Source organism: Podarcis vaucheri (genome assembly GCF_965113315.1).
Source record: "Podarcis vaucheri genome assembly, chromosome: 6".
In the NCBI taxonomy this organism is placed as follows: Eukaryota; Metazoa; Chordata; class Lepidosauria; order Squamata; family Lacertidae; genus Podarcis; species Podarcis vaucheri.
Genome location: NC_138764.1, coordinates 28,364,942 through 28,389,347, shown reverse-complemented (window position 1 = coordinate 28,389,347; position 24,406 = coordinate 28,364,942). Strand labels below are relative to the sequence as shown.

Below are 24,406 nucleotides of genomic sequence, written 5' to 3'. Positions count from 1 at the left end.
CACTTCACTGCTTTGTTCAAATTTATGTAAATGTAATGGAGTAATTATCCCGCAAGGAAAGGCACATGAACAAAAATGTGACAGGATCCCCCCCCCCCCGGTTTTAGTCAGAATCTCGAAGCAGCACAGTAGGAACAGTCAACAACAAATGCGGGGAAGATGGGTACTTACTCCTTCTGACTTCTTATCTGGATATATGCAAGTTTCCCCGCCTGCTGTGAAATTACAGTACACTTTGAAAGAGTCCCCGGAACAGCCCTGGTTAGGATCAATCCAATACTCTCCTGTGAAATGAAGAAGAAGGGGAATTACTTCCAATAATTCATTAAGCCGATGCTCAGCCGTTACTGCCATCTAAATGAGGTTGTAAAAAAAATATGCAATGATGAGATTAGACATTTTGTACCTTTGCACAGAATAAAATGCCCTCCCTATTATTTTCTGTTCCCGCAATATAGGCTTGCACATTTATCTTGTGCTTCAGAAAACATAGGCAACCATTTTTGAAGGATTTTACAGCGACACTGCGTGGGAGTCAGAACCACAGCAGACAAATAACACTGGTCAACAGTGTGTTTTTTCCCTCAGGGGCACAGCACCCGTAGAGTGAGAAACCGGCTAAGTAGTTTGAACAGCAGGTCCAGAATCGAACCTCTATCAGGCATACAGCCTGAGGGGGGAAGAAGGAGGGAGATCTGTGATGCACACATAAATCAGCACCACTGTAATGAGCAAGAATTGCTTTACACAATTATAAATATGGTTTGCTCCCCCAGGACTGTGCTACTTTAGAATGTAAAGGAGGAATCACATTCTTGAATAGTTCTCATGTATTTGAATACTCCCTGCATGTAGAAAACCTGTATGTCAGGAAGGAGGCTAGATGCTCCCTGATGTGCTAGCTTTCTACAGACAAGGGATTTTTGACACGGGTAAATAAGCAACCATATGATATCCTTAACAAGAAGCAGTGCAGTTCCAACAGAAAGGTACAAAGAGTAAAGTGGAAGAGGGGGGGAAAGCTGAGTCTGAAGGAAATATCACCCTTCGGGTATAAGTGCAGCTTTGACACAATAAAAACAATATTGCCTTTGAGGATATCAAAACCTAAGACTGGGTCAATAAGCAATAAAAGATAACTGTTATAAACTGTTTGAATTTTTGTGTGGTGATTATTATGACCTGCCGGCTCTGTTCACCTTATGCAGCTTCTCACAAGACCTGCTTAATTCCTCCTCAAGACCACATCTCTTTTTTCTTTGCAATGAGATCAACATGTTCTATACAGTAACTAAAATATACTTGAAAAAAGGGGGGAAACATCACATGATAAAAGGAATATGAAAGCAGAAAGACAGCGTGAATGCTAGTCTCTTCATTTAAGCCTTGCCATAGGGTTAAAGAAAATTCCAGCTCAGACAGAGAATTATAAATCAGATTCCTCTTGAACAACACGGCCTGTTTTCTATTGCTCTACAATCTACTGCAGCCGAATGTGGTAAATATTAGTGATATAAATGCTATTTAAATGCAACTATATATTTGCTGAGTGCTCACTGGAAGGACAGATCCTGAAGCTGAGGCTCCAATACTTTGGCCACCTCATGAGAAGACTTCCTGGAAAAGACCCTGATGTTGGGAAAGATGGAGGGCACAAGGAGAAGGGGACGACAGAGGACAAGATGGTTGGACTGTGTTACAGAAGCTACTAACATGAGTGTGACCAAACTGCGGGAGGCAGTGGAAGACAGGAGTGCCTGGCGTGCTCTGGTCCATGGGGTCACAAAGAGTCGGACACGACTAAATGACTAAACAACAACAACATTTGCTGTTTAATGTGGGGTTGTTTTTAGGTCTGGAAGCTTCAGTTATAGCTGGTGCAGAACTCTGAGGCTGGACCGGTGATGGGAACAGACTACTGCCAGCACATTTTACTGCTGTTAGAGACCTGCACTGGCTTCCAATCTGCTTCTTGGACCAGGTTCAAAGTCTTGAACAACTTGGGCTCAGGATATCTTAAAGACTGCCTTGCCTGACTGTCCCACGTCAATCACAGAGATGATCTGGGGTAGAACCATGAGTTGGTCCCTCATAGACCAGAAGTATGATTCATGTCAAGAAGGAGACATACAATACCTTCAGTGTAGGAGACCCTACTCTATGCAATTCCTTCCCACTAGAAATCAGGCAGACACTGTCTCTGCCAAGTTTCAGACCTCAGCTTAAAACAGCATTATTTCAGGAAACCTTTGCATCATGAATGTTGCTCTACGGTTCTTCTCTGCATTTTAAATTGAGCATGTTTTATTTTTTCTGTAAGCTGCTTTGGGACATTTGCCAAGTCTTCTTATGGTCACTACCTAACCTCTGCATGTCAATCCTGGCCCACTCATCCATTTTTTCTGTTATATTTTATTACATTTTCACATATACACTCCAATACAGAATATATTTTTTTCTTTTCTTTTGTTGACTTCCCATCCCATTTTCCATGGTGTTTTCCATTTCTCCCCCTTTGCCGCACCCTATCTTCTATCTCTTGTACCATAACAACAATTCAATAATCTCCAATTCCTTGCTTTTCTCATAGTTCAAATCCTGTTTACGAGATCATCATTCTATAGTATTTCTTTAAGTGGTATCCCCTACAAAGGCTTCCATTCTCCCACAAAACAATCCTCATTAGGTTTTCTTATTTTGACTGCTAACTTTGCCAGTTGTGCATAGTCCACCATCTTTCTTATCCATTCTTCCCACTCAGCCATTTTAGTGGTTCTAGGGAAATAAAAGGCTGAGTTTAGGGAGTTGTGAACCCTATTCAGTTTGTTATTGCCCTTTTCTTGGGCCCAACAAAACCATTGCCTCAGCTGAAGCAGGAACAAAGCTGATAATTATTATTCATGTGGTAATTCTCTCATCACCGCCACCACTACCACCAATCTCCCACCATCAATACCACCTTTGGCTGGTCTCAGAAGACCTCTCTGCAGATGTCCCATGATAATGTCTGGACAACCTATGGCAACAATCCCTGGTAAGTACGCAATCCCCTTTCCTCTTCTGAAATTGCTCTTCAGCCATGCTGCCAAGTTTTGCATTCTCCTCCTTTATCACCATTGTGTAGAGTTATAATCCCTGAACACTTGGAGTGTCTGTCTTTGATCATGCTATTTAAAACAAATTGATATTCACAGTACCACGTAGCACTTTTCCTGCATAGTAAAGGTGAATTATTTTTACTTCTTCAGCAAATATTTCATAAGGGGAGATGCCATCCTCCCTCGTCCACCCATAAACAAGCTAACAGTCCCCCCGTCCCCCCCGCTCAGAAACAAAGTTTCTTCAGGTGGTGCTAAAGTACTAAGGACTTTTTTTTAAAAAAAAAAAAAAACCCTGCATGAATGGATTTAATGGGCATTTTATTTAGTTCTTTTTAGAGGCTTTATTAGCCATATAACTAGAATAAATGACCTGACATTATAGTTTAGCAAATCACAACTTCAGTGCATTTGCCTTTTGTCATGTAACATTAACATACCATCTGGGAAGTCTGGGTGACAGAGCTGGAGATCCTTGCATGTTCGGGCTGGGTTGTTCTGAGTCCCCATTGGGTATTTCATGTGCTCGATGTCCTGCTTCAGAGAGTTAAGTGAGCCAAAGATCTCCTCCATGCCGTCGGTGTAATCCAGGATGCTGTCAGCTGCATCAGACATCATGGCATCTGAAGATCTTCTGGTCTTTTTGGGTGACTGGATTGGCAAAGGTTGAATCACCTCACCCGGAGGGCCCTGGGGAAAGCAAAGGCAATGACCTTTCTCTGCCACTTTTTTTTTTAGAAAGTCACACAAGATTGGGTAAAAAGCCTAAGGGATATTAAGCTCTTCACTTGGATTCAGGGCGTGAAAACAAAATCCTTTTAAAAGCAAGACTGCGGCATCAAGGTGGCAATTGGAAGCCACACAGAGGATTCCCAGGGGTTATCTGCAAGGCTTCCCCCTTCTGATTTTTGGCCCTTCAAACTTCCATATTCAGGTGGCAGAAGAGGCATATTTGTCTCATTCCGGGCCATGTTAAGCCTGTGACAGCCAAGGGAAGGCCTCAAAACCTCCACTTTCTCTGTTGGTCAACAGCTTTGCATAGCTGGAGGGTGCAGCTTTGAATGTGGGCTCATTCAGAACAGGACCAAGCTACTTTCTTGTGGTTTAGTATTTTTCTTGCTACTAAAAAATAAATAAAATGCTTTGGCTTATTTCCGAGCTATAATGGCTCACTCATTTATACTTGTGGCCCACTGAGCTGCCTTCAGTCCTATCAGGGGAAAAGGTGGCGTAAAAAATAAATATAGGAGAAGGAAAGCCCAACAGCTACATATTGTGGCCTGGCAACTCCCTTGTATTTGCAGAGACAGACAGACAGACAGACAGACAGACAAGAGTTTTACTGACCACTGTTTGGCTTCCATAGCTAATACATATGATTATTAAAATTATTATAACTGACAGCTGAGTTGCATTTGGTCTGTTTCACACATTAGGTCCATAGACAAAGAGATGATGAGGGTAATTGCTGTTTTGTATTTACAAACAAGTTGCACTTAAAAATCAGGCCAGAGTCAATGCTGCGTATCAGAAAATCAGTGCATCCTTTATTTCACACCAATTTGATAACTTAGCTGGATATTACTGCTGCAGCATTTGACTATGAAGTATGTGCTTCAAGTAGGCCTGATCAAATATTCACACACGGAAATGTGGACATTGACAGATTACCTATTAGTGTAACTTATAAAAGCCAATTTAAATGTTGGGTTTAAAATGTCAATAATTGCAAAGAGGGAGAGGGAGAAATCTTACGAGACTGCAAGCTCCGCATGAAACTCTAGCCAATCCCTTCTATTTGATGTGTATCTAGTGTTCCCTGATTAAGCAAGTAAAGTTTTCCACCCAGGCAATCGTAAAAATAATCAATAAATTTTGGTGACCTGTACTAATCAGGGAAATTTTCACCATTTCACTATTTTCCCCCATAAGTTGTTTACTGTTTTGCTAGTTGTAGAAAGCGGCAAGGAGCTATAGATACACAGAACATGAATCCTCATCAAGAGGATGTGGTTTTCACCCAATAACTAGCATAACACTTGCAAAATTCATTGGGTAAGTATCCATTTTACTTACAGGAGGTCCAGGGGGTCCAGGTAAACCGCCATCACCCTTCTGACCACCAGGACCCTATGAAGGAGTACAAGGGAAACCGTATTAGTGGTCATTTTGTAACCAACTGGAACAAATAACCATCAGCAATGGAAAAAAGAAAGATGAATTTGAGAGCAAAGTGACTTACTGTGGAACCTTTAGAGCCTTTGGGTCCTTGGGGTCCCTAAAAGAAAAAAGGAAAAGGTAGGTATCATTAGACGATGTTGCATTTGCCAAGGTGCAAATGTCAAAAGTGATGGGCATGGCAGGAGACATGCTGGGCGCGGCTACTTACAGGTAAGCCAGGTGGACCGGGAGGACCGAGTGGGCCAGCAGAACCAGGAATTCCCTTGAAAAAGAAGAGGTACAAAGTCAAGTTATTCCTCTGAAAGCTGAGAACCTGACTCTATTGGTGCTAAAAATTACATAGACAGCGAGTTGCAAGTGAAACTGCTGGAGTTCTATCAAGGCTTGCTTGTTTTGTTTTGTTTTGTTTTGCATGATATGGATGAGAAATATTGAAAAACAGGGTTGTTGTTTTTTCTAAGTATCAAAAGGATCATAAGAACTGAGATTTCATTTCATTTCATTTAACCCACAAATCTCTTAAACAATTTGAGGGGTTGCACAAGAAAGCAAGCAGAAATTTGTCGGGTGTCATTAGCGACATTGTGGCAAATGAGTGGGAAAATAAAGAGAAATCTTCAAAACAGGCATAGGGTTAGGAAAAATTAGTATGTCACGCTGATGAATAAGCCAATAGCATTTAATCAGACAGAAATAATTAACACAGGCTCCTAATTACTGGCTTATGGGGATGGGGGATGTCCCAAAATCTACTGGGATGATATGAGATCACTATTACTATTAAGGCTTTAATTTAACAGAAGGTACATTTGCAAAAATCTTGTATACTAGTCTTCTGTGTTTTGAGCTCACGGTTTTCTTTTTCTCTCTGTTGGTGTGGTCTTCTACAATTATTTCTGAACTATGTTTTCCAAAGTGGTTGTCCCCCCCCCCGGTAACTGCACAAAAAAGTAGACACAACCCAAAAGGAAATTCTCCCATGCAAGCTCTGCTGAAATGAAACAGAGCTGAGCTGCCCCCGGAGTATTTAATTGACATCTTTTAAAAGGAAAATAGCTCAGTAGTAAAATATAGGAGCTCACATTTCCCGGCTTTCTTCATTTAAAGAGTTTCCATTGTCAGAGCAGATTGTGGTTCTGCTATTCATCTGCCCTCATAAATCTCCCCCCCCCCCCCGTGCTGAACAGATTTGTTCTATATACCCAGAACTATGCAAGAATATGCTAGTTTGGAGAGAGGGTAGTTGGTTAACAGGAATGAAACCAATAAGAAAAGTGTGTGTGTGTTTTACTAACTCCATCTCCTTTTGCTCCAGTGGCTCCCTGGGGGCCTGGCAGACCCCTGTCACCCTTTTCTCCCTGTTCTCCTGGAGGTCCGATCAGACCAATCAAACCAGGATGCCCCTGGAAAATATCCAAATTAAAGATTGTGGTTAATTTTATTTTATTTTTTTTAAAAAAACAACTTTAAAAAAAATGAATGGGCTACATCAAATTTAAAACAAATAAATCACTACATTATGAGAGTTAATGGATGCATCAAGTACTTTTTGTTTGGGTTACATATGAAAGATAAATTTTCACACACCTTTTCACCCTTGGAACCTGGATCTCCTTTCAAGCCAGGCAAGCCAGGTGGACCCTACGGATATCAAGGACAAGCCCGTTAAATGGAGACATGACTTTATTTTGTAATTTTGTGATATTTACCAGAACCACGAAAGGCATAATCACATCTTGCAGCATTCAATGGGCAATGTTGGAGCACACACCGCAGGGCAAAAGGTGACCTTAAGCAACGTGACCTTACAATGAGCGCAGATCAGAGTAGTTCATTGCACTAATGGCGTACGCCAATTTGAACCCACCTTGAATGACATTTAAAGGTCCCAGTCTGGTTCTGAAGAGACTCACTGATGCACGAACCATTTGAACAAGTTTTTGGTGTTCCTGTTTTCTTAGTTTTGCTTTTGGGCAGTTTTACCCACCCACCACCTGAGTGAAAGGGGTGCATCTTCAATGCTTCTGAACCCTGAGAGCAGCACTCAACATTAGGGGCAGTGACAGGATTTAACCAGTGGAAATAGGGTCTGGGAGGAAAATATGGAAAATCGGCAAAATGTCCAGGATCTCTTGATCGATTTCTGCAAAAAAGCTCAACAACCTTTGTGCCCTGAATTTTAGAAACAGAAATTTTAGAAACAAAATCCATGTTATCATCTCTGGCAATGCTGATTGCCTGCCAAGGAAATGGAATCCAGTTGCAAACACCCTCCCAGGGTCTCCTCCAACAGGTGATCAGCATTGTTGGATGACAGCATTGATCAAATGTTCATCGAGGGGAAAAGAGGGAGACTGTTGAGCGTAACAGTGTGTGTGTGCATCTTGATCCACGACATCGAAGTCTGCATAAGTTCCCTCTAAGGATAGATGGTTTGAGACGTTGTGGGACATTGCTTTGTCTGAGAATTTAAACCATCATAAGATGGTTCTAAGAGGAGTTATAAAATGAGTCCATTTGGATGTTTTATGGTTTCCATTTATGTCTACTACTTATTTTGGAAAATGGTTTGTCTCTACGTTTGTTTACTACAGGTTTTGCTGCCTCCTGAGATATTGGCTCAGGCAACCCTCTTGGCATGAGGGTTCTAGAGGTGGGAGCAGTGGCCATCGATGTTTGGATGCTGCCTGCCATTTTGAATCAAGATGAGGATTGAAAACTAACTTTGGTGTGATTTTACTCCCCCTTTTTGGGCATCAATTTGGCCACCTCTTAAGATATCATTCCCAAACTTGCCAGACGGGTTCCCGAGGTGGGGGGTGGGGACCTGCATTAAGATTTGGTTGCTGGCTGTCATTTTGAATCAAGATGGTGGACCAAAACATGACTTTGGTGTGACTTCACCCAATTTTTGGCATGGCTTCAGCTGCCTCTCAAGATGTTTCTGACATGAAAGTTTGTGGTGAGAGGGCGGGGAACAGTCTTTGTTCATGCTTGGTCAGCAAGAACCATTTTGATTCAAGAAGGCAGGCTGATGGCAGACTGTGGTGTGACTTCACCCATTTTTTGGCTAAGGTTTGGCCGACTCTCAAGTTATTGTTGTCAAATTTCCCACAAGTGTTCCCAGGGTGGGGGTGGAGGCCTGCCTCAACCTGGACCAAAATATAACTATGGATTGACTTCACCTGATCTTTGATGGGATAGGCCCAAACTCATCATCCATTTAAATGCCACAGTAGTTTTTGGTTTCTAAACATACCCAGGAAGCACTGGGCACCCCCCACTAATGCTTTATAAATAAAAACCATGTCCTGCATGTACCCCCAATGACACATGTCTCTATGTGGTGAGGTTACCTTATTGATATGTGACTCTTTTAATAATAATAATAATAATAATAATAATAATAATAATAATAATAAATTTTATTTATACCCCACTCTCCCCAGCCAAGGCTGGGCTCAGGGCAGCTAACAAACAATAATAAAAACAAGTTGAATGAATACAACTTAAAAACAAGATTAAAATACAACATTAAGACATTGAGACATTCTAAAATGTCCCTTCAAAGAATCTATTTTATTATGATGTCTGCAAAAATGTATTGAACCTTTTGTTAATTTTATTCCCACTGCACTAATGTGTCCCACACAGTCATTGTTCATTGTTTCACTGCTGTTTGTCTTGCTTGTTGTCTTCGAAAACTTAATAAATGCATCTTAATTTTTTCCTCAATCTGCAGAAGGAATGCTATTGATATTATTCGTATGGCATAATATTGGGGAAAGCCAAACTCAGGTCTACTAAGCTGCAACCCTAGACACACTTATAAGAATGTACGATAAGGACTCATTGAGCATCTGCTTGTGGAGATCTGAGGGGCTGGGGATAGGGATCTGAAGTGACTTGGGCTGCAATCATATACAAGCTTACCTGGAAGTAACCCCACTGAATTCAGTGGGACTTACTTCAAAGTAAACATACATAGGGTTGGGCTCTCAGTGCATTCTGAATGCTGGTTGCCTGCTGGCAGCAGACATCTGTGAAATCATTGTGTTGTTAGGAATGGTAAGTGACCCCTTCAACCAAGTGCAGATTGAAAACAGCCCTAACTCTTCATGTGCAAAAACATTATTCAGTGTGTATCTTTTCCATTTCTTCTTTAGGATATCATTAGATGCAGAAAGCAAATACATAATTCATGGACAAAAAGTGAAATAGCGATGGTACATTTTCTTTTTTAAAGGCTTCTGAGATGCAGAACACAATTTTCACCTGCAGCATGTTCTGTCCTCCTACTTTATCTTAGGTTTGGTATTCTCCTCACAGATGCAGTCCATTGGAAATAGCATGGAGTCAGCATCTACGGCAAAGTTCAATCTGAACTTTAAGAGTAACCAAAGTTTAAATTTTTCAGGATGTGTGACAAATCATTAATACTTCTCCCCTACCGTTTCCAGCTACAAAATCCAGCAGAAATGCCCAACTTGGTCTGTAATAGTCAGCATCCCTAAGGAAACTTTGTTTAATCAAAAGCCCCATAAGGAAAGGTGCTCACCATGGGACCTGGAGGACCATCTTGACCCGGTGCTCCAGGTAGACCTTGTTCTCCCTATAGGAAAAACAAATTAGGATTTTTTAGGTAAGAGCATATCATGGAAGACAAGAAGCGAGAGATGCTAACATGTTGCGGTCAATGTACTCACCACGGGGCCAGGAATACCCCGAAGACCTTCTGGACCAGGTTTCCCTGAAGGACCTTGAGGTCCAACTGGGCCTGTTTTTCCTGGAGCACCTTCTGAACCAGGTTCCCCCTACAAAACGGGGAAAGTGATGTCAATGGATTGTCTGGCCATTGCATTTAGATGAAAAAACAGAGTGTGAGAAGGGATTGGTCAGCCTGTGTTCTTATGCGTTCAGAGGATCAGGGTACAATGTATTGGCACAGTTTTTTCCCCATTTTTCTGTTCAAATTCTCTGCCCTAGGTAACCTTGCTTGTCTCAAATGTAACTGGAAGGAAGCCCCATTGTATAAATTCTCTTTAAACTTCAGAAGAACTGTGACTGGGCAAAACAGGTACAGTGGTACCTCGGGTTAAGTACTTAATTCGTTCTGGAGGTCCGTTCTTAACCTGAAACTGTTCTTAACCTGAAGCACCACTTTAGCTAATGGGGCCTCCTGCTGCTGCCGTGCCGCCAGAGCACGATTTCTGTTCTCATCCTGAAGCAAAGTTCTTAACCTGAAGCACTATTTCTGGGTTAGTGGAGTCTGTAACCTGAAGTGTATGTAACCACTGTATTTGAAAACATGTATCTCCTGTGCACACTTTCAATGTGTCCATGACTGGCTGTGGTTCAAATGCGTCTAGAGCCATGCGTCTTAAAGTATTGTGCACTTCTCAAACTAAAGGAAGGGCACTGGACATTCTTCCATGGCCTCTCCTCCCCATTCCTCAATTTGTATGCATTTTTAGATCAGAACAAGATGGGTGTGAATATGGAGGATTTCCTGCCAGTTACAATGATCTTTTGTGTTACTGCCTTTGTGGAACTGCTGTAGAAAGGAGCTATCTTCTCTGTGTTGTGGAGGTGCAGAAATGCTGTGTGTCAGTCCACATAGTCCTGCTCTTCCTATTTTCTTCTAGCATGCCTAGCCCAAGATGTGGGCTAACTGTGAACACCACCAGTCAGGTGTCAATCTTTATTTTGTCGCCAGAACCCTGTTTATCATTCGATAATTGCAAATTGCAAATTCAATTGCAAATACAGTGTGGAACATGGATACAATGCGTGTAGGCTTCTTATCACGTGGCCACTAATAAGGGGCAAACTGAGACTGTAATAAGCCTCTGGCTTTATAATTACCAGCTCATCTTTTCATGTGCATTGGCCCTGTGCACAGTTTGAAAAGAAAGTAAGCAAATATCATTTACACTTGACTTCGGATGCTAAGGGGCAGAAGCCGGGAGCATGAAAAGAAAAGGCAATTTCTCTGCAGCTGACACCAACCACAGCATGCACTTTGGAGGAAAAAACAACACACTATTTTTGTAGCATAAAACGCATCAATTTTACCTTTGCTCCTTTTTCACCCTGCCTTCCTTCGGCACCAGCTGCTCCTGGAGGTCCCTGTCACAACAGGATAAAAGTTATGTGTGTAGGATATCTGCCGGCTCACAAATAGAGTTGGTTATAAAACATACATCAAACTGAAGAAAAGTATGTTTAGTTTAGATTTGGTCAAATACTAGAGAATGATAAAAGTAAAGAAATGAATCAACTTCAAAACTGAGCTGGTCACTTTGCTAAAAATCCAAATTGCAATTGTTGCTAGAAGGTCAAAGGCTCAATAAAATTAGAAATACATCTCTTTGTACATTTTTTAATAATCCACTTTCCTATAATGACACACACCCAAAGTGCTTTACAAGAAAGGTACAGGATAACATAAGTAGTTGTAGCAGTAGTAAAAAAAAAAATAAGATTTCAAACTTACACTTAAGTTTAAAACAACCACAATCAACAAACGGAGATGGAAGAGCAGATAAAACAAACATAAAATCAGTAATTAAAAGCCCCAGATAGCCTATATGGCTCCCATTACAGTGACAAATTAAAATCCTACAAAGGCTTAGGCAAACAGTTAAGTTTTTATTTGGTGCTGAAATCCTAGCCATATCAGTGCCAGTCATGCTCCCAGAAGGAGGGCATTCTGTAATCAGGGTGCCACCATGCAGAAGACACTGCCTCATGGCCCCATGGACAGTATCCTTCTAGAACTATGAGCCCAGGGAGGCTAACCCTGGGAGAGGCTAACCCTGGGAGAGGCTAACCCTGGGAGAGGCTAACCCTGGGAGAGGCTAACCCTGGGAGAGGCTAACCCTGGGAGAGGCTAACCCTGGGAGAGGCTAACCCTGGGAGAGGCTAACCCTGGGAGAGGCTAACCCTGGGAGAGGCTAACCCTGGGAGAGGCTAACCCTGGGAGAGGCTAACCCTGGGAGAGGCTAACCCTGGGAGAGGCTTTGCTTCAGATAACTGGGTCCCAAGTTGTTTACGGCTAATTAAAGGTTGATACCTGCACTTTAAATTCCACCTAGAAACATATAGGTAGCCAATGGAGATCTTTCAGAAAGAACTGAAGGCAGTTCTTCATTCCAAATTCTATTCTTCCTTCTGAGCAATTGTACAGTGTTATTGAACGGAGCCTGACGAAGGCTGTGTGATAATTCCTGGTCCACGTTTTTCAGCCTGGGAAATTTGCATGCCGTGCTTTACACACAAATCTCCCAAGGAGGCATTATCTGATTACATATGAGCCTGTATCTCCTCAGGGAAGCAGCCAACCCCGGGTACATTAGGGCAGCCCACTGCCAACCCCTGGACCTGCTGCCAATCCTCACCATGCTTGCTTGACTGTAAACGGGAAAGAAAGTGAGAGGCAGAAATATTGCCTGCTCACTTGTCTACTATGTCCCTCTGAGCAGCAATGACCGCTCCCCGCATAAAAATGGGGGGCGCCCTTTGTGTGGACGTGCACAGCGCCTGGATCTGGAGCAGCTCCATCAGCATAGGCTTGGCTTCGCCTTCCCTCAGGTGGGATGCCTGGAGGTCTCCGCCTACCTCAGTTAGTTGTCCAATCCCGCCTGGGGGAAGCGTTGCCAAGGAGACCAGGCCAGGTAGGGGAGGGATTACCTGCCCACACAATAGAGGGAGGATCTTACCTGGGAATTCTCACTTGGCTCCAGAGCTTCTCCCACCCTACCCACCCTCAGTTAATGTCTTATTTTGCAGGTTAACTTTTCTTCACAGGTATCCAGGCGCTGCTACGTTAAGGTTGCTGTTAAAGGGCCGGAAAGGAATTCCCCTGCATTGGCAGGTTTTGCCTCTCCTGTAGCAAAACGTCACAATTTTGGTGGTATCAGGCCTTGGGCGGAATCCTTTAGTCCATCTTCCTCTTTGTGGTGGCGATACCAGGGTTCCCCGTTAAAGGGGTTTCTGAAGGGAGGCTTTGACCGTACGCCGAAAGGTCGTCATTGCTCTCCCCTGCGGCGGCGGCGTAATGGGGGCAGCTATCTCTGCTTGAACATATGTTCTCCAGAGCCGGCCCATCCCACACACACACACACTGGATAACCCTGATGCTCCCTAGGTCCCCGGCTGGGGACTGGGGAGGGATAATGCCCAATGCCTGAGCCAAGGTCTAACCACATTTGAAATTTAAAAAAGTTGTGGCCAATTTAATCCCATAGCATGTTGTCTTGAGTCGTTATTCCACATGATGGGGGGACCACTCAGGATCTGGGGGACTCCGCATGTCCACACAACGATAACTTGCCTGATTGGAAGGGTGGCTGCAGGGGGAGGAGGAGATGTTTCTGTCAATGCCAAGTTTGGGGAGGTGCAGGTCCCACTGAGGATATTTCCAAAACCTTTGCTGTACTACCCCACATAGTTAAATTCTAGAAAAGGAACACTACCAGTCTTTGTCAGCAAAAACACAAAACAGTGCTGGGGTGTCTTAAAGATGAATTGATTGATAACGTTGCAGCATGCATTATTTTATTTTATTTTTTTGCAGAGAACAGCTTGCTCCACACACAATGAATTTAAAATATGTAATGGAAGTAAGATGATCTCCGCAACACAAATGAAATGAAAAGCGGCTCTTTCGGAAGGAAGGAGAAAACAGCCGTTCATCCATCTTCAAATGGAAAATACACGGGAGTGCCATCGCAGCGAATGAGCAAACACATTTAAAATAAGGGACCACTTTTAAGAGTATGACTTTTAAAATGTATGTCCAATAATTGCCTATTTTTATCATGGCAATGTCAGCCAGGGACGGATTTAGGTTTGATGAGGCCCTAAGCTACTGAAGGTAATGGGGCCCTTTATATGTCCAGATGTCCTTTGTCAACAACAAATTGTCACTGTTTTTGTTGTTGAATATATGTTATATGGTAATTTATGGACCTAAGAGGTATCTAAAGCCATTTGCACATAACAAAATATGTATTTTATCAAAGTATTTGTTGAACTCAAATACAATTAAGAAGAAGTATATTAATAGTGAAATAATTATTAAGCTCTAACTGTATGTAGGTTTTATTTTATTTGCTTTTTATCTTATTTTTTGGAAATGTACATCCAGTCTTTTTCCTTTAAATGTTTTGCCCCCCCCCCACAGAGTGGGGCCCTAAGCTATAGCTTGTTTAGCTTATATGTAAATCCAGCACTGATGTCACCGCCGCTGCTTGTGCTGAGTTCAATGAGATTTTGCAATCTCTAACGTCTTCTCCCTTGGATGCATGCATGCATCTGGACAGCTGGATAGAGCTCGTGGCACTGCAGTTCTTAAAAGACTTCAAAGAGTGGGATTGTTTCATTCCTTCCATGATGCATACACTGTAGTAAAGCTGACGAGTCCAACATCTTATCAATAAGATCACTTTTAATGAGCAGTGGCTGCATCGGGGCCTCTTGTCTTTGATACTCCTGAAAGGTTACACTGAGCAATTGGTGAAGAAGGCCATAGGGCATGTGATATGACATCAACAATAGCCCCTTTTTAAAATTAAACAAATTCTTGTCCGCCATGCTGTATCTAAAGCCTGGTTCACACAAGCAAGCATTGGTGTCGTGAATTTAAGTGCAGCCTTTAAATGCAGCCACATGAAAACTGTTCCATGCAACAACAACAACAACAACAACAACAACAACAATAACAACAACAATTATTTATACCCCGCCCATCTGGCTGGGTTTCCCTAGCCACTCTGGGCAGCTTCCAACAACTGTTCATGTGTAACATTTTAATGGTTTCAGCTGCTGCATAAGAATGGAGCTCCCACACTTCTGCATTTAATGTGTCCATCAATCTGCAGCTGATTTGTATGAACCAGGTGCCTTCATTATCATTGTTTCTATGCTGAATTGATTTAAATGTATTCCCCTTCTGAAATTCAGAATTCCTCCCACTACAAGACATGCTTCACACATTACAGCAGGGCAACAGGTCCTCACTTTGACCCTGATTCTCTTGTCAGATTCTCAGATTGCTTTGCACTGTCCATAGTCAGGCCTCACACTACATCAGAAAGGTCTGGTGATCTGCATTGCAAAAATTCCTTAGATCATGTGGAAACTTTCCATGTAAGCCCCACCACAGCAGATACCAGGATGGAAAGAACCTACATGATCCTAGAGACCTATGTCAGACATTAGTCATGTAATTTGGGAACCATGACCAAGACATGCATGGGAGAGGCTCCTGGTTTCCCATGTTGCATGTACCTTCATTGGAAAGCTGAGGTTGACTAAAGATCCTTGGTGTACATCCAGCACCAAAACCCAGCAAACAAATGAGATACCCATAATCCAGATCTCCTGAGTGTGTGTTTCTCTGTCTGCAGCATGTACTGAGAATGGCTCTATATAAAGTTGCCCATGAAACAGAACCACCACCACCCAACATTGTAGTCAATGGCAGGGCCATCTTTAGCATATGTGCTGCCGGCGTGCAAAAATCCGCCCAGCACCCCCAAATTTAGTTTAGCCTCCAAATTAACTTTTACTATGCCTTATGTCACCATTATCATTTGATAAATAGCACTCACACCTGCATGGCTCCAAAAGGAGTTTTTTTTTGTGTGTTTTGTTTAAAACCAGCTTTTCCAAAGAAGACAAAGAACACATTGGGAGTTGGTGTAAAGACTCCACACATGTGCTTATGGTCATAGAGGGGTGCCTGAAAGATGAAATGAACGGGCATTGTGCACATGCCCCACAGAGGACCTTAAGGTCCATAAATAGCAACACTCTAGAGGTCCTGGGCCCTAAGGAAGTCAGATTAGCCTCAACCAGGGCCAGGGCCTTTTCAACACTGGCTCTGGCCTGGTGGAACGCTCTGCCTCATGAGACCAGGTCCCTGCAGGATCTGATTTCTTTCCACAGGGCCTGTAAGACAGAGTTGTTCCACCTGACCTTTGGCTTGGAACCAGCCTGATCCACCTCCCCTTCTTTCCCTTTCCTTCTGTGATGGAACCCCTATTTGGGGACTTCCCTGGCTTTTCTGGCCCACATAGGACCAGTCTGGATAGTTAGCCTTGGTGAAGATTTGACATCCCCCCCCAAAAAAACAACAACAACCAGTTTTTGACCTGGGCTTCCACTGAAATGAGGCTGCATCTTAAGTAGTATTTTAATCTTGTTGTTAAGTTGTATTTTAATCAATTGTTTTTATACCTGATGTTAGCCGTCCTGAGCCTGGTCTTGGCCAGGAAGGGCGGGGTATAAATAAAATCAAATAATAAATAAATAATAATAATACGTGGGAGAGCTGTCTTGGGCAGCCTTTCATTGTGGGAGCAACCTTATTTCTAGAGGAGCTGGGAGGGCCCTCGTGAATGCACATATACGAGTTCTTCTTCCGTAGCCTGTGCATGCTCGCGTCACTAGAAAGGCGCGTTCTCTTTCTGTCTGTCTCTCCCTCTTGCCTGTCACTCCCCCTCCTCCTGGCTTTGGTGAGCGAAACTTTCCAGAGAGCTCTCCCTGAAGCAGCATTAGCAGGCAGGCGGCGCAAGATCAGTCATGTCAAAGGTGCCACTAATCCCGCTGCCGCATAGCAGCTCAACACAATGCACTTAGGCGGCTTCAGCGGCGGGTGCCTGGCACCCGCCAGATTTCTACACCCGGGTGCCCCACACCCCTTGCACCCCCAGGTAAAGATGACCCTGGTCAATGGAGAAGCCTTGGCTCCCCCCAACTCCAGACTCACAATGGGTGGTCAGTAGGATTTAATAAGAGCTTAGTAAAAAAATTCCTTTAATGCACTGCCCATTCCAGTTGCATTTGCTTATCAACAGCAACAATGTAAATCTCCCCAAATTGGATTAAACCATATGGGGATACGCTGGGGGCAATAATAAGGGGACATAGGGGTCAACTCCCAGGGGATGTGGGGGCTTTGACCCCCACAATAAAATATTTGAGGAGGCTGAGCCCCCACAAACTTTGTGGGCATTCCCGTTCAAATGTTGTGTATACACTGCGTTATGTAATCAATTGCATTGGGGCCCCATAATATTTTATTCAAGTTGGCACCCCTGTAAGAGGGAGAACATTTTCTCTTAAGGCTTTGCCACTTATTTAGTTACTTAGGCATCTATTTTTTTAAAAAATGTAAACTTAACAATGTAAAGAGCCAATGGAGAGCCAGTGTGGTGTAGTGGTTAAGAGCGGTAGTCTCGTAATCTGGGGAACCGGGTTCGCGTTTCCGCTCCTCCACATGCAACTGCTGGGTGACCTTGGGCTAGTCACACTTCTTTGAAGTCTCTCAGCCCCACTCACCTCACAGAGTGTTTGTTGTGGGGGAGGAAGGGAAAGGAGAATGTTAGCCGCTTTGAGACTCCTGAAGGGGAGTGAAAGGCGGGATATCAAATCCAAACTGCTCTTCTTCTAAAGTGTGACTATGGAAAATGGGAGTGTACAGTATGTGCATCGTGCACATGCATGCACACTTGTCAGATGGCTAGCAAGAGGCGCCCTCTGTCTTTGTGGTCCTCTGGGAGCAAACCCAGATTTGTTAGTGTGTAACACACAAAAGTTCCCTTTGTGAGAAGGCAATTAAGGAGTTCTATTACTACACAGGACCCACTCCAAGCAAGCTTGTAAAATGGTTAAAACCAATTCTCTTCTGGTGGGAGAAGCTGTGAAAGAACTTCATTATAACTAGAAATATGTTTCTTGCATAATCTCGGAATGCAGCTGCAACATTAATTAGCAGAGCTTAAGAACACTGTGATCGCTAAATTATAAGCACAATGAATCGTGATTGCTAAACAAAAGGGGTGCATTCGTTATCAAACAGTGCCAATTCTGCATTGAATGCAAAGTGGGTAAATGAACGGCTCTCGTTAACACCCTGTGATTGCCGGCATTGCACAGATGGTGCTTCTACAAAGAAAAGATGGCTAATTGTTATTTATCTTACTTTCCTCGGCTTGAGTTTTGTAGTATTGCAGGCTTAAAAAAACAACAAAAAACTGGCACAAAAGATCTGAGCAACAAGAAGGGCACGGAATTAATGTATGTCCTCCACCCACGGGCTCTGATTTAGCTGCAGTTGAAGCTCACTGGGTCACCCTGGGCTTGTTTCTCCTCTCTCTCTCTCTGAGACAGAGAGAAAAAGGGAGGTGGAGACACATTAATTCCTTGGAAGTGTGGTGGAATAAAAATGTGATGAAATAAATACATGAATAGAAAGCTACAGGCAACTAGTCTGGCATAACAACCAATGTCTTCCAATATACATTGCCCTTTGCCTCAAAAGATGCATCTGGAGACTCCATGGGGTGTTGCCGTATGAATCCAGATGTGAACTTGCAGTTTTCCCATTGCCAGGGGCTGCTTGCACATCTGGATCTCCCTTGCTGAGCCCAGCCACTGTTTCATTGCCTATTTATGATTTTATCTTACGCTCTGAAGGGAACGCATTTATCAAATGCAAATAATTCCATGAGTCGACAAAGTGGCCAAAGAGGCAACTTTTCTCATTCTGGGAAGCAGTTTATCTTCATCTCATTCCTCAACCCTTTGAAAAACATGTTCGAAACGCTATTTGGAGTCATCAGTCAGCTGATTGAAAATATGCTTGTTTGTCTTTTAAGAAAAGTGCCATTCATTATTTATCAGGCACATAAACATGATGTGGCCGTTTGTTAGGATGAAAAAAGCAGCCACACCTGTTTGCTATACTACTAGCCTTTCTGTGTAGATATTGCTCAGAGGGGAAGAAAGGTTTACAAGTTCATGGGGCATCCTGCCGAGAAAGCAAAATGCTTTGCCCATAATGGGAAAACAAAGCCAGCATAAATCATTGTTAGAGTCCAGCTCCCGTCCCCTTTTTTAAAAAAATATTGTTTTACATGACATTTAAAGAAGCCTCGCAGTTACCTGGTCAAACGTTTTACCTTTACCATGGGAAGGCCCATTCTACATATGGATGTGAATGTCTTTTTGTAAAGTAGCTGATTCTGGCAACCCAGTCAGATAGGCAGCTAATAATAATAATAATAATAATAATAATAATAATAATAATAATAATAAATGTGTGCACCAAGTATAAATGGCCAGCTCCACGTTAAGTAGACCCCTGGCAAAATACTTTCCCTTGGCTCCCACCTAGCCACTGTTTTTTTTAAAAAAATTCCCACAACATCCCAGAGCTGGACCCTTGTGGTGCTGGGGAAAATTCAAAATGGTGGCTTGTAGCAGGGCAGGGCAGCAGCACTGCTAGGCCTTCATGGGACTCGATATTCCTGATCACACGACAGCTTCTAAGTACCTTCAGCTGGAAGTCTATGAGAAAGTCTGAGAGGAACCTTAGAGGAACCAACACTGGGGCAGGGCTTCTGTACCCTCAACTCTTCTTCAAACTTTGAATCCTTATTTTTTTCCAGGCATATAGGGTCTTAGTAACATTAGAATCATGGTAAAAGAATGAGAGGCTCTCCTTCATTGAAAAAAACAAAACAGAAAACCTCATGATCGATAACAGCTGATTCACATGCTACTTTTTTAGATGCTGAAGTCACCATGAAGTAATTTTAGCAGATCAATTTTTGCCTGGCAAATAGATTGTGGAAAGGAATGCTCTTATGACAAGAGCTGGTTTTTCACTTTGTAGTGCAAAGCACAGATGATTAGCATTCTGGCTAAAACAACAAGATTCTTGAGCTTGAATTGGTGCATACAACAGGTCAGGTTGGGGATGGTGCCGAAAGCTTTAAGCTAACTGTTTCACAGAATTTCACCCCCAGCATTTTTGGCTAGTTGGATAGAAACACTAACAAATTCTTGAAGTTTTGAGGAGACAGAATTTAATTGCCAAATGCAGCACCGTTGATTTAAAGGCTTCCTGGAATGACCAATTGACTGTTGTGGTGGAAGAAGAAACTGATTTGCAAAGACACTCCAGAGTGTGAAAGAGAGAAAAAAGGGAAAGGAGGAGGGCTTCTGCCTGGGAAAATGTGAGGGGTGAAATAAGGTGAGAACACACACCAGAGATGGGAGTGCAGGAGTGAAAGGAGAAAGGGCAATGGATATGTTAGTCAACATGATTGTGGAGCCCAGGGGGCTTCTGCTTCCAAGCAATGAATCTGCACTCAATCTCCCTGTTACTGAGTAGGTGGAAATATAAATTCATAGTGGCATTGCTTTCCAGAAGGGTTCTGGAGTCACAGCACCATAAGAAAAACCAGCAGTGTCACTTGTGAAATGTAGCTTGTACCGCAGAATTGTCACTACAGCTTCTAAGAGAAACTGCTCTTTTGAGAAATGATCCCACCAAAAGTCAAACATTTTTTTTTATGCCACCAGTGTCAACAGGAGAGGTTTACAACACACGCCTAACTGCGTCTAAAGGTAAAGGGACCCCTGACCATTAGGTCCAGTCGTGGACGACTCTGGGGTTGTGGCGCTCATCTTGCTTTACTGGCCAAGGGAGCCAGTATTTGTCTGCAGACGGCTTCTGGGTCATGTGGCCAGCATGACTAAGCTGCTTCTGGCGAACCAGAGCAGTGCACGGAAACGCTGTTTACCTTCCCGCTGGAGCGGTACCTATTTATCTACTTGCACTGGTGTGCTTTCGAACTGCTAGGTTGGCAGGAGCTGGGACTAAACAACGGGAGCTCATCCCGATGCGGGGATTCAAACCGCCGACCTTCTGATTGGCAAGTCCTAGGCTCTGTGATTTAACCCACAGCGCCACCTGTGTCCCTTCTAACTGTGTCTACTGAGGCGTAAATGCCATTGAATTCCGTGGGGCTTACTACCAGGTAAGTAGAAATGGGGTTGCAGCCTTAGTCAGGGGAAGAGCTCAATGGCAGAACATCTGCTTTGCACGCAGAAGGTCCCAAGTTTAATCCCTGTGCGTCTCCAGTTACCACTGAGAAACTCCTGTGTCTGAAACTCTGGACAGCTACCAGTCTCTGTAGATATTGAGCTAGATCATCCAGTGGTGTGATTCAGTATGAGGTAGCTTTCTATGCTCCTCAGTTTCCCAGGGATATCACTAGAGACCGTAGCTAAGTGTCAGGACAGATGTTTTGCATGGAGAAAATCCAGGTTTCATCTCCAGTACCTCCTGTTTTAAAAAAGGATCTGATAGTAGGTGATAGTGATGACCTTGGTCTTAGAATGTGGAGAGCCGCTGCTGGTCGGAGTATAGTCATACCTTGGTTGTTGAACAGAATCTGTTCCCAAAGTCTGTTTGACTTCCAAAAATGTTTGACAACCAAGGCGTGGCTTCCGATTGGCTGCAGGAGCTTCCTGCACTCAATCGGAAGCTGTGGAAGCCATGTTGGACGTTCAGGTTCCAAACGACGTTTGCAAACTGGAACACTCACTTCTGAGTTTGTGGCATTCGGGAGCCAAAACGTTCAACTTGCAAGGCATTCAGGATCCAAGGTACGACTGTATACACAAAACTGAGCTTGGTGGATAAACAATAGATGGACAAATGGTATGAGGCTGCTGCCTATGATTTTAGCATGTTAAGCCCAATTCCACACTTGGCTTATGCTAGTAATTTGTGATGGGCCAATGATCTAGGAATGGGGGGAGGACCAACACTCTTTCAGTTCCCAAAGAGTTTCCCAAAAAAGTTTGGGAAAGTGTGAATCTGGTAGATTCATATTTAACGGAAACGTTAATTTCTTCCTCATCCCTAAGCAAGATTAAACAACCATTCTAGATAGCATTTGTACTAGGATGGCTGGCCACCATCTTGTACTTCAGCTGATGAGATAAAATGACCAGGAGGGAATGAGCTTCCCCAGGCTTGGGGATGCAAGATGTAAAGCTCCTTTGCTCCCAAGGATTAGAACTGTCTATTCATTTCCCCACTTTTTAAAAGCCTCTGGGAGGTATTGCACACTTCCTTCAAGTGTGTTGTGCCTGGATGAAACAAAGTTACAATGGGAAAAAGCCTTTTCCCTCAGCTCTGACAAACTTATTCATTGTTAAATCTTCGACCAAGTCATATCCCACTTCTAGTGGAAAGATTACTAATGCCACAGGAATCGTTTTCAGCATTATAAATGTGCAGTAAGTTGGTGGAACAAATAGATTATTGTGTAAAATAGATAAAACTAATTAAGCATGTCAGCTCACTCAAGCCTATTAAATAGAACAGTTTATCTCATTTTGTTAAATAGATTATGGCTTACATTTAATGCTGCTGTATGTTTAAAAAACTGTTAAAAATTCAACTAATTAGTTGAGAAAGAGGGTTTAGATGATCATACATCTGCATAGATTATTGTGTATCTGCAAAGCGTCAAAAGACTAATGATAGTAGGATAATTACAGACCTATCAACTTTTTGAAGGTTACTAAAACATTGCTATTTAAGACATTGCTTTTTATTTGGCACTGAACATTATTCTATCTTACATCATGATCTTAAAACATATTACTTGGGAGTAAGCTTCACTCAACGAATTTAGGACTATAGTGTTTTCTAAGCAACAGAATATAAAGTAGTGATATGTGGTTGTTTTCTGAGCAAGGCCAAATGGAATTATTGCCACTGACAATCAACTTACTTTTTAAAAAAAGAAAAGAAAGAGTATTATTATTATTATTATTGGCAGGCATATATGCAGGCTTATGGATAAACGAAACAGAAAAAAGAAAATATCTTGGCCATTCTTGTTGTTCCATGATAAAACTCCTCTGAAAAATGCATTTTTGTTTTGGCTGTCACCGAATCAAATAATTTTTAGTTCATTAACCTGCCTTTTCAACCAGTTAACCAATTTAATTTCAATGAATTTGTATTTTACCAACACTTCCATAGTGGTAAATTTCTGATACAGTGGTGCCCCGCAAGACGGAAAACCCGCTAGACGAAAGGGTTTTCCGTTTTGGAGGTGCTTCGCAAAACGAATTTCCTATGGGCTTGCTTCGCAAGACAAAAATGTCTTGCGAGTTCCTGCGGGGTTTTTTCCTCCCCCCTTTTTCTGAAGCCGCTAAGCCGCTTATCAGCTGATCCTAAGCCACTAAGCCACTTAACAGCTGATCCGCTAAGCCGCTTATCAGCTGATCCGCTAAGCCGCTTAACAGCTGATCCGCTAAGCTGCTTAACAGCTGATCCGCTAAGCTGCTAAGCCGCTTATCAGCTGATCCGCTAAGCCGCTTATCAGCTGATCCGCTAATCCGCTAATCCGCTAATCAGCTGTTCCGCAAAGCCCGCTAAGCCGCTAATAGCGCTAATCCGCTAAGCCGCTAATGGGCTTGCTTCGCAAGACGAAAAAACCGCAAGACTAAGAGACTCGCGGAACGGATTCTTTTCGTCTTGCGAGGCACCACTGTACATTGAAAAGGGGCATGATAATAAACTGAGAAATAAGAGCTAGAGCAGACTCCTGAGAATGATGCAGATAATTCATAGCATTGCAAACCTCAGAACTGCTTTTCTTAATAGCTCTGTGTATGTGTAGAATGTGATACAGACAAACAGGAGTCACACAATAATTTGGGAGCAATGTTGTTGTTGTTGTTGTTGTTAAGAAGTAGAAGTAGAAGGCTCATTTTACCATATGTCATGAACATGGAGAATAGCTTTTGGGAGATGATTTATAATTAATTGAAAATGATATTTAAAGTAACTTTCCTAAAAAGACCAGAAGCTTTATTACCAGGGATAACTGGAGCAGATATCTGTCCCCACAGATAAATCTTTTTCTTTATGAAATGACGGCAACACAAATACTATACACACAAAAATGGTACAACGAGGTGGCACCTACCAAGGAAGAATGGCAGCTGAAATTGATAAAATATGTAGAATTGGCATGTCTGACATGCAAAATTAGAGATCAGAGAGAGACTGGTTTTTTAAAAGATTGGGAAATGTTTTCAAAATACTTAAAAACTCAGTGTAAATATGTTAAAACACAAACAGGGTTTGAGTAAGAACAGCAGTGGGGGGTGAACTTTTTGTTTTTCTTTTGTAAAAATGTGAAAGTATAGAGTATCTATAATATGCAGCATAAATTGAAATTTTGGGGGAACCATGAAGGAAGGGAGGGGAAGTCGTAGGTGGAATGATTGTTAAATTTGAA

At 42.6% G+C, this 24,406-nt stretch overlaps 1 protein-coding gene across 4 annotated transcripts in view; it reads right to left on the bottom strand.

Annotated features, from left to right (window-relative positions):
- The window catches only part of COL11A1 (collagen type XI alpha 1 chain), a 260,917-nt gene that overhangs the window by 11,169 nt on the left and 225,342 nt on the right, over positions 1-24,406 (bottom strand). For all 4 annotated transcript variants that reach the window (XM_082227699.1, XM_082227697.1, XM_082227696.1 and 1 more), the window contains 10 exons: positions 11,355-11,408; positions 9,986-10,093; positions 9,838-9,891; positions 6,867-6,920; positions 6,575-6,682; positions 5,488-5,541; positions 5,341-5,376; positions 5,175-5,228; positions 3,539-3,788; positions 172-284 (listed from right to left, as the gene is read on the bottom strand). In XM_082227699.1, the coding sequence (XP_082083825.1) occupies positions 172-284; positions 3,539-3,788; positions 5,175-5,228; positions 5,341-5,376; positions 5,488-5,541; positions 6,575-6,682; positions 6,867-6,920; positions 9,838-9,891; positions 9,986-10,093; positions 11,355-11,408 (885 nt within the window). The remainder of the gene's footprint in view (positions 1-171; positions 285-3,538; positions 3,789-5,174; positions 5,229-5,340; positions 5,377-5,487; positions 5,542-6,574; positions 6,683-6,866; positions 6,921-9,837; positions 9,892-9,985; positions 10,094-11,354; positions 11,409-24,406) is intronic.